Here is a 10,630-nt window from a genome sequence, read left to right as displayed (position 1 = left end):
GTTAGGCTGGTGATGGGTATTAAAGAGGGCACGTATTGAATGGAGCACTGGGTGTTATACGCAAACAATGAATCACGGAACACTACATCAAAAACTAATGATGTAATGTATGGTTATTAACATAACATAATAAAATTAAAAAAATAAAATAAAACTTCCTCTTTACCGTAAACCTGTGAGATTAATAGGGCAAGTATTACACTTTTTTGTGAAATCTCCATTTTTGCAGTGTGGTTAAGTAAGACATTCAGTAAACTGTAAGTGACAGAGATGAGAACTGGCTCTCTCATTAGAGTCCTTGACATGTTAAGGACACCTTGTGACTTTAATGGCTGCCTTCTCAGGTTTCAAGTTATGTTTCATAGCTCAAAGCTGGGCTTCAGTTAAAAAGCTCTCCTATTCACAATATACTTTGAAGAATGATAAGCATATAACAACCACCACATCAGTAGCAGCTAAATTATGCTAACTATTCAGGAAGAGTTTTATTCTCACACATTCTTCACTGCTACTGGACCTCTTAAATCCCATGTGTTTCTCTAGAGAGACAGGCTTTTCCTGAGAAGAATCTTCTGTGTGAATTTATGATGATAGCACTCTTAAAACAACAGCATATTCTGCAATAGGTACAAATTTGTGATTTGAATCACTTACATGGAAAACGAACATTAATTTCTTCATTGAGGCAAAATAGCTTCAGTGGTTAAAGAGGTTGGCAGGCTCCTAAGAGTTGTTCAAAATGTAGACAGTTCAGTCATTTTCCTCTGGATTTGCCAAATACTCAAAATTTGAAGAGTGCGAATGAGCTCAAGATATCTTAATGATTGATATAAATGTATATCTGGATGCTAGTCAAAAGCAATTCATTCATAACATTTATACAGCTAAAGTTTTCTCTCAGATGAACATGACTCCCATGGGGGTTGGAGAGAAGGCAACCCAGGACATAATGACAAATAATTTTTCTTATATTAGATGTAAAAAAATTTATAAAAAAAATTTATAGAGCAAAAACCAAGGGAGAAATAAAAAAAGCTATATTTGGGGAATTCAATCATGGTTTTGAATGGTAGCCTTGCTCTAACAAGCTGGGTAACCTTGGACTTCACTCTTTTGGGACTCAAGTATCTTATCCTTCTTATCTATAAAGTTAGACAAAAGGTAGGGCAGGAACCAATATGGGGAGTCTGACATAGCAGTCCCAGATAAAGTCCTGAACTTCAGACAGTAGTCTCTAAGAAGAGGAAGGGACTACATAAATTTAAAAGAGTAAAACTTCCAGGACTTAATATGTGATTAAATTTAAATGGTGAGAGAGGAAAGCAGGACACTCTAGGGTGACTTGTAGATTTCTGACATATATGACTTAGATGGTACCAATCACCTGGAAAGGAATGGAGGAGGCAGGTTTGACTCTGGCTTCTGTGCAAATTAAAATTTGAGGTATGTAGCAATGAGTCAGAGCTATGGGAGCCTTTTCTCAGAAATCTCTAAATTTCTTCTTTGAAAATTCAGTGTTCCAAATATTGTATCTGGTAAGATCAGGAAATACTTTATGCCTGTGGGCTCTTGCTGGAGGCACTGTTTAAGCTCTCTCTGGGGTGGTACCCTAGGTGGGTTCTTAAACTTTTTTGTGCTACTGATCATTTTGGCAGCTGTGTGAAATGAGCAGGTCCCCTTCTCAGGAGAATATTACAAATGCATAAAATAAAAACCATAGGATTACAAAGAAAACCAGTTAGACTGAAATTTGGGGGACTGAAGGAATTTACAATTACAACTATATCCCTCAAAAGAACTTGGGTCAGGAGACAGGGAGAGCCCTGCCAAGAAAATTATCCTTTCTGATCTTTGAACAAATACAATGAAACAAGTCAAATCCAGTTCAAAAGGCATTTTCCTTTCATTCCATGTTCTCTCTTAGCTGCCAAGTTAGAGAAAGATTTTCAAAGGGCAAAATTTAAACTTGCCATTAAGTGGTATCCAGAAAGTAATTGCTTCTTTTTTTTTTCTTTTTAGGTTTTATTTAAATTCAAGTTAGTTAACATATAGTGTATCATTAGTTTCAGAGGTAGAATTTAGTTTCATCACTTGCCTTTAACACCCAGTGCTCATTACAGCAAATACCCCCTTTAATGCCCATCACCCATTTACCCCATCCCCCCATTCACCTTCCCTCCAGCAACCCTCAGTTTTTTCCTTATAGTTAAGAGTCTCTTATGGTTTGCCTCCCAGTCTGTTTTTATCTTATTTTTCCTTCCCTTCCCCTATGTTCATCTGTTTTGTTTCTTAAATTCCACGTATGAGTGAAACCATATGGTAATATTTCTCTGACTGACTTATTTCATTTAGCATAATACATTCTAGTTCCATCCATGTCTTTGCAAATGGCAAGATTTCATTCTTTTTGATGGCTGCGTAATATTCCATTTTATATATGGGAAGAAGCTGGCTAGCAAAAACAAACTTGTTCAACTACTCAAGGACTGAGGATCAAAGAAAAGGAAATCCCCATCTCTAATTCTCTAATCTAATACTTTCCCATAAGAGTAGAACCTCACATCTTAGAAATGGATGCATGCATCTTCAATAGGAAACAGAAATAGTTACTATAGGAGAGGAATTTGTGCAGATAACTGAAAGACTAAGGGGCCAAATTTAGCTTAATTGAGCTTTGAGAGAAAAGAAAAATCTCTGTAAAGCTAAGTAAATTTACAAAGAAGAGCAAAGGTGAGATAATAGTTAAGACTTAGAGATGATTAAATATATGTTTATATATCAACATTTGATGTAATTTAGAGCAACATGATAAAAAAGATTTGCTTGGGTGGTAACTAATTATACCTACTCATTCTTTTTTTTTTTTTTTTTTAAGTAGGCTCCCCGCCCAGCATGGAGCCCAACTCGTGGAGCCCAGTGTGGGGCTTGAACTCATGACTCTGAGATCAAGACCTGAGATGAGATCAAGAGTTGGACACTTAACCAGCTGAGCCACCCAGGCGCCCCGACTGACTCATTCTTTTTAAACTTGGAAATTTGTTATAATCTAGTTTCTAGACCCAGAACAAAGTTCATGATCAGCTCCCTCATAGGCAATATTCATATATAGTTGACACTCAAATAACATGGGTTTGAACTGCAAGGGTCCACTTATATGTGGGTTTTTTCGATAAATACGGTACAGTACTGTAAATGTATTTTCTATTCCTTATAATTTTTTTTTTTGAGAGAGAGGGAGAGAGCACACACATGCACACACTTGAGTGGGGGAGGGGCTGAGGGAGAGGGAGAGAGAGAATCTTAAGCAACTTCCATGCTCAAAGCAGAGCCTGACCTAGGCCTCCGTCTCACTACCAAGAGATCATGACCTGAACTGAAACCAAGAGTTGGACACTTAACCAACTGAGCCACCCAGGTGCCCCTCCTTATGATTTTCTTAATAGCATTTTCTTTTCTCTAGCTTACCTTACTGTAAGACTACAGTATCTAATATATACATAGCATACAAAATACATGTTAACCAACTGTTTACGTTGTCAGTAAGGCTTCCAGTTAACAGTAGGCTATTAGTAGTTAAGTTTTGGGTGAGTCAACTTTTTAACTGCATGGGGGGCAGCAGTTCCCCTAACCTTCACATTGTTCAAGGGTCAACTGTACTTATTTTTTAAAGCAATTGAGGAAAAAGTCCACTCTTAAAATCATAAACACAAACATCAAAGTGTGACAGCCATGCCAAAAATAAAAATGAACTCACCCAAGGTCTTAAAGTTTTTCCATTACATAAAAATCTGTAGACAAGGAGAAATGTATTTCCTTTATTTTTCTTTTTCTTTTTTCTTCTTTTTAAACTTAGAACAGGTTTGATTTTATTAGGTCATTTGAATTTCAACCTGTATGAAGGATTTCCTGTTACTCTAATGTTTCCTTTCCTCTGGAGTTCAGAATGTAATCATAGGAAATACATATGCTCATGTATCATAGAGATTCCAGATCCCAGGTTTACTACAGAGTGACTGTGTGACCTCTGACAAGGCACCCAACCCCTTCTAGCCTTACATGTAAAAGGGGAAAAGTAGCACCAATTTCACATAGGTAGCTCAATGATAATGCACAGTGCCTGGAATTGAATGCTAGCTCATTGCCCTTACCAGTGCATGACTTTGTGGTCAGTTGTGCATGTTCAATGTCACATTTACCAAACACAATGGCAAATGACTCAAAGTCCCTTTCCAATACTCACCATGGTAAGGCATACGTAGCTCAATGATAGTGCACAGTGCCTGGAATTGGGAATGCTAGCTCATTGCCCTTACCAATGCATGACTTTATTTGTGGTCAGTTGTGCATGTTCGATGTCACATTTACCGAACACAACAGCAAATGACTCAAAGTCCCTCTCCAATACTCACCATGATAAGGCTGGTCACAGAGGTTTTCCTCTGTGCCTCCTTTCTTCCAGACATCAGATGAATTTGTACTTGCTACAGCATGTCCATTCTTCAGAGCCAGTCTGTACTGGGCAGCTCCATACAGAGAGTGGTGCTCACATTTCCACCAGAGTAAGGCACTGGAGTCACAGTTGAACATTCTCAAGGAATCTGTGGGTTTGGTAATATCTAGCCCGAGGCACTTCTGGGATTGCAAATGAAAGAGTCGATGCTGAGACACCCACTTCCATAACACGTCCCTACTTCCACCACAGTCTGTTGCTACGATCCAGTCATTCAGTGGCTTGATGCACTTGCCCATGTTTTCATTGACGATAGTGAATGGATCATTGCCTGAGTCAAGACAGACAGTCAAGGAAGGCATTTCAGAATTCTGAACTGTGTGGTCAGTGTGCCTTGGCCCCTGCTGGCTGAGGAGAGTCTGAACACCATTGGACTATTCCCACCCTCCAACCTCTATAAACTGCAATGCACTACACAAGGTCAGAGGACAGTGGTAGCCAGAGAGGCAGTATAGTGTGTGTTAAGAGCATGAGCCAGTCTGCCAGGGTTCCTAGTCTGCCTCTGCTACTTATTACCCATGTGATCAGGGCAAGTTATTTAACCACTATGCCTCAGTTTCCTCCTTTGTAAAATAGTACTTCATATGGAAGATGTTAGGTTAAAATGAGCTCATACCCGTAAAGCACTTAGAAGAGTATGTATATTTGTTATTGTTATTCCTGAAATATTCCCCCTCCCCTTTATTTAATGAGATGAAGAAGCTCCTTAGTTTTCATCTTCCTTAGACAGGTGGTCAATGAAAAATATCCTGAACCTATTCAGGACCACAGTTCTGTCTTGCTTATACTTTACCTATTATGGCAGGGTAAATTATTACATGGCATTACCGTGTCTCAGAGGAGATGGGGAGACTTCTGAGGGGGCAGAAGTAGAATAGTGGGGTAAAGGGATGAGAGGAAATGAAGGTCTGGATTCTGAGGATAGGAGAGACCTGTGGTCTGCTCTACCATAGCACCTTCAGGAACGTGATGGGAAGCCCGTGGGGAGGGGTTGGGCGGGTGCTGCTGACTGTGTGGATCACCTAGGGAGGTTGAACCTGAGCTCCAGAAATCACCTGAGATACAGAATTCAACACCCAGTAGGTTTGGATAGTGGGAAACTCAGAAGCAACGAGTGTAAGCTGAAGGTTACAGGAGGGACCTCCCTGAATATTTCCCTGCAGTTTCTCATGAATTAGGGAGACCTCAGTGATGACAGAAACTGAAGTTCTGTTAACTTGGTGGAATGGGACTTCAGAATAAAATTTATTTTGATTTTATAAAAATAAAGTAATGCATTGTTTCTTGCACACCTGAGCTTGTGGAACAGGATTCACATCTGTTACAACAAACTACAATCGAACAATTTGGCCAGTGCTTTTACAAAGAAAAATTTTTTGAAGTAATAGCACAAAAGTTCATGTGGATGAGAGTAAAACTGAAATATTTTAGACAAATTTAAACAATAATTGTCAATAAACCAAAGGGTTCAGCAGAAGGACCTGTAAAACTTTAGTTCCCAAAAAGCACTTTCATTATGATGCCAGCTTCACAATTGCTGATTTTACTGGTGCTAAATACCTTTTCTAATAATAATTCCCAGGCTTTCAGAGTTAAAAATTCTCATACCAAGGACTTGAGGGGAAATTTCATCATGTAAATAATAACTATAAAATCAAGTCACGTTTCAGCTTGAACTTTAAAGAGAATTTTTTGTTTTAAGCAGCAGCAGTAGCAAGAAGAGAAACAATAGGAACCACCACAAAATCCTGTAAAACATTAAGCTACTTTTGCTTTCACATTTTAAAATATGACACAGGACTGCAGTTAGGTGTCTTTGTCATAGCAGCTTCCATCCCTCACTCTTTCTTCTTTGACATCTCTCTGCCATTCTCTACTTTATGGACACCATTTGGGAGGACAGTTAACATAAAAAGGAAAACATACTATCTTAGATTATCACTCACAGTTTCTCCAATGTCCTCCTACATATTCAATATCCACTCAGACCCACAAGGGTCTTTCAAACTATTCTCTCTTTCCCAAACTATTCTCTCTCACTTCTCCAAAAAAATCTTGCACTCCAAAGCATCAGCAATTACTGCAGGAAAAAAGAAGTCTGCTTCTGCAAAATAGGCATCTACTACCCTTGCTGGAACCTTCCCCTCCCTTGCCCTGTGGTCTCATTGCTCTCTTTCTTGGGCACTTTGCTCTGTGCCCCTTGAACCCAGGTAGGTGAACTGGACTAACAGTAGCTTTGTTACATTTGCAGTTTGGAGTTTTGGACTTCTCAGGTTGCCTTTGCAGAATCCAATAGGCTACCACAGCTGTTAGTATAGTGGAACAAGCAGTGGAATAAGGAGTTAGAGGTCCTAGATTGAAGACCTACCTCAGCTACCAGTTAGCTGGGAGACCTTGGGGAAGTCGCTTAATCTCCCCAGGGTCTCTGTATCTCCAAATGTAAGATGAAAGCAGAGATAACATAAGATATCTAAGCCACTTTCAGTACTAACATCCTATGCTTACACAAGATAACAGTTTTCTTAGCCTTGTAGGTTTTACCAGTCTTTGCTAAGTTCATTGTATATTATTCTTGAAGAGATGTCCACAACTTTATTATGCCCTGCTAATGCTAGTAGCATTTTAGGTCATTCTAATCCTATTAGTATCAGGCATGGGCACTTAGGTAACAGTGATGCTTTACAAATACTCTTTGGAAGAGAAAAAAAAAATTTGTCCTTTCCCATTTACTCTATGTGTTACTTCTAGGACACCCATAGACTTAACAAGCTTGTAGAAACTCTGAAAGACTACAGGAGAGATGTGGAGTAGCATGGAGAAGGTATGTTAAAGAAGAGTTGCCAAACTTACCTAATTGCACCATCTATGGTCATAAATACTTGCCTTATTCTAAATCTGTCTTTTAACCAAGTATGTATAATCAATGTTTGACATCTATAGTGGTCACTTAGCACAAACATTAATTATTGATATGATTTAAGGAAACTTGCCATTAGCCTTCATATATAATGTATGTGTAAGCATTCATACATAATACATAAGGTAGGGAGCGTCTTGTCTTCTCATGATGTTTCCCCATATTTTCCGTACCCTTAGCAGAAGCTGTTCAGTCTTGTGACCCTATTGGGATGGTTGACTGAAGAGTGGGAAGGACTGAAAATAATTCCTTTTTAAGGAAAATTTGTTAAATAAGGGTATATAAAATATTTCAGAAATGTATTACACTTTGAAAAGGTAATTACAGAGCAACTTAAAAACAGATTCTTTATTGACAACCTTATGCTGTATCTTGCTCATGTTACCTTACATTGGTCCTAAATGGAATTTTAATGTTTACTTCCACACACAATATTTGGGCAAATCTAAAAGGCAGAGGTTGATGAAAAGAAGTCTCATCATCCCTAGTAGCAATTTTTATATGCTTCATTTTGTATAAACATTCTAGTGGTGTCTGAGAGGAAATAACTAAGTAGCATTATCATATATTGAAAATGAATTTTTAGTATGCCACATTCATCAAAGGAAAACCATCTCCTATTGCCTAATCATTAGGTAACCTTTGTCTTACTTAAACCAGAGAGCTTTGCACATTCCAAAGAGAAGCTGGACATCAACATTTTATGATCACAGACAAATGGAGGGGGAGATGGAGGCAGAAGGATGAAGATTGCAGCATTTTTAGTTTCAGGGGAACTTCTACAGCTTACAATGTTAAGCATTTTGTGGTCACCACCACATGTGCAGAGTGTACAGGTGGAGTAGGAAAGAATCAGAAGTCCGGGTTTGCCAGTTCAAAAACAGGTCCTGAAGTGACCTTGGGTCCATGACAGTCTGCTAGGAGTCAGAAAGCTTTGGGGTCAGATTGGGTGGTGTGGGCTGGTGAGAACCTCAAGAGTCTCAGAAGGATTGGTTTACTTCAAGCTGTTAGCTCTCCAAGGAGGCAAAAAAGTAAATAAGCATTGGCATTTCCCCAAGGACACAGAGGAACTCCTTCAGCACCTGAGCAACCCAGACCATCTGCACAAACCTAGCTGCATACATGTGACAGAGTGCATGCCATTACCAGCATTGTGAAGCCGACACACTGCCAAACAAGTTACTCAAATGGCTGGGGTTTCAAAATTCCAGTGCTTCCCTTTATGGGACCACAAGTCTGGTCTGAGGGTGAGTGTAAGCTGGCCAGGACAGCTGCTAAGCATGAGGAAGGATGCAGGAAAACAAATACCTATGAGGATATGAGGACCTAGTGCAGGGAAAATGGAGTTAAGCTGGTGCTCTTTGGTTTTGGTTGATGAGAAAGGCCAGGGATTGTAGAGAATGCAAAAATTAAGGCAATCCGGAATTCCGTGGGGGAGACAAAACAGTAAGACTAAAGCAGAAGTAGATGGAAACCAAGACTTCAGTGATTGAAAGGTTAGTGTGTTTTGACTGTAGTTAGTTATGGCAATGACATTTCTCTCCCTGGATTGTGGGGCAGGTGGAATAGAATTCTCACAGCCAGTAAAGGACTTTTGGGAGTTTCCACCAGGGAGGGTCAAAGAAGAATGGAGAAGGGTGAATCAGATCAGTATTCACTAAAAGGTCCTTGATGTAGATAGGGTGATGTTATTCACACTCCGGGAAGCTTCTTCCCATCACTCTCTGAAAAAAGTCTAAATCTGGCAGTAACTTAGTTTAGCTGCCACAAGAAAAGAAGAGCCACAAGGGGGAACCTACAGTTTTCAAAAAAATTCCTTGCCCATCTTTTACTTCCTCATACAGGCAAATTAACAGAAGTGGTAGGTGGTGATGGCTCACTGACTGCCCACTATGCAGCACAACTAAGAAAGTCCTCAGGGAACCTTTTGCCAAGGCAAAAAGAAAGTAAAAGCAAACTCCGGTTGCTGCCAGGGGGTATGGTGGGGCTGGCACTACCCAGAGCATCACCATCGAAGGGAGTCTATTCCTGGTCCTGCTTCCGCAGTTAGAGGCAGGAAGGGGGTCCCTGGGCAAGCGACCAGAGCTTCAACGTGCGGCCCTCGGCCTCGAGGGAGTGTTTTGGAGCTGATAGACCCATTCATTAGAAGAAAGGATCGCTGCTCAAGGCTTTCGGGGAGGGCATCATAACGGAATTACCATCATGGTTATTTTAGGAGACATAGCTTAACCGGACTTCCTTTTTGACTTGCACCTTTGGCTATCGTGCAGCGAAGTCGGGCAATCATTAATCATCCTTGGCGCTGTGGGTAGACAGTTCCTCTAGACACTGAGTGGCCAAGGTGACCAAGAGGCGAAGGAGGGGCGAGATGGGCTGGATGGAGTTTGGGGAGTGCTGAGGAGCCTTTTACTCTAGGGAAGCAAGATATTAGAAGCGAGAGGACGGGGCGGGGGGAGGGGGAGGGAGAGGGGGACGGGCGCAGAAGACTGTGCCTCTTCTCTAAGGTGGCCTCTTCTTTAGCAAGAGAAAGGCCCTGCTACTCCACGCCCCACCCCGCCCTCCACCCGGCGCCCGAGGGCCATGGAGTGCCTTCTACTCAGACCTCCCCTTCGGCTGGCTCACTTCTTGGGTGCCAGACCCCCGAGGCAAGCAGAGTTGACGAGACCCGGAGCGCAGCCCTAACCCGAACCGAGGAAAGCCGGCAGGCCTGACAACGTCGAGGGCCCTAGCCGCGGGTGGGCTGGAGCGCCCGCGGTTACCTGTGCGGCCAGAGGGCTCCGCAAGACCGAAGCACCTGAGGAGTAGCACGAGGAGCTCCGCCGCGCGGCGAAGGGTCGCCCAGCGCGTCCTCATCCTGAGCCGGCCCAAGCAGTCCAACCGGGTCCTCAGGCGCACGCGGCACCCACCCGTCCTGATGCGCCCAGCCTGCGCTTTTGCCGCCAGCCTCCCCGGGGGGTCCGGCCACGCCCCCTCCGCCCTCGGCCAATCTGGCGAGGTGGGGCGGGGCAAGGGCGTGGAATTGATGGCGGGAAGACGGCGAGCTGAGAGTTAGGCTCACCTTCTGGAGGACCGACCCTCCCGGGGGCGGGAAGTGCGCGTGGAGCGAGAGAGCAGTGTCTCGCACACTACCGGGCTTGGGGGTCCTGGCTCCCTCCTTTTCTTCAGTAAAGTTGAGGAGACGCGGCACTTGCTGGGACTTGGCA

The 10,630-nt window shown here is 42.1% G+C and overlaps 1 protein-coding gene across 1 annotated transcript in view; it reads right to left on the bottom strand.

Annotated features, from left to right (window-relative positions):
• Positions 1–10,383, bottom strand: part of LY75 (lymphocyte antigen 75) — an 85,300-nt gene extending 74,917 nt beyond the window's left edge. The window contains exons 1-2 of the mRNA XM_081815479.1: positions 10,187–10,383; positions 4,341–4,781 (exon numbers count right to left, since the gene is read on the bottom strand). Coding sequence (XP_081671605.1) covers positions 4,341–4,781; positions 10,187–10,280 — 535 coding nt within the window. The 5' untranslated portion in view covers positions 10,281–10,383. The remainder of the gene's footprint in view (positions 1–4,340; positions 4,782–10,186) is intronic.
• Between the last annotated feature and the right edge of the window lie 247 nt (positions 10,384–10,630).

This window comes from Leptonychotes weddellii, chromosome 3 (assembly GCF_054177405.1).
Source record: "Leptonychotes weddellii isolate Sample4059 chromosome 3, ASM5417740v2, whole genome shotgun sequence".
In the NCBI taxonomy this organism is placed as follows: Eukaryota; Metazoa; Chordata; class Mammalia; order Carnivora; family Phocidae; genus Leptonychotes; species Leptonychotes weddellii.
This window is presented reverse-complemented; position numbering and strand designations above follow the sequence as displayed.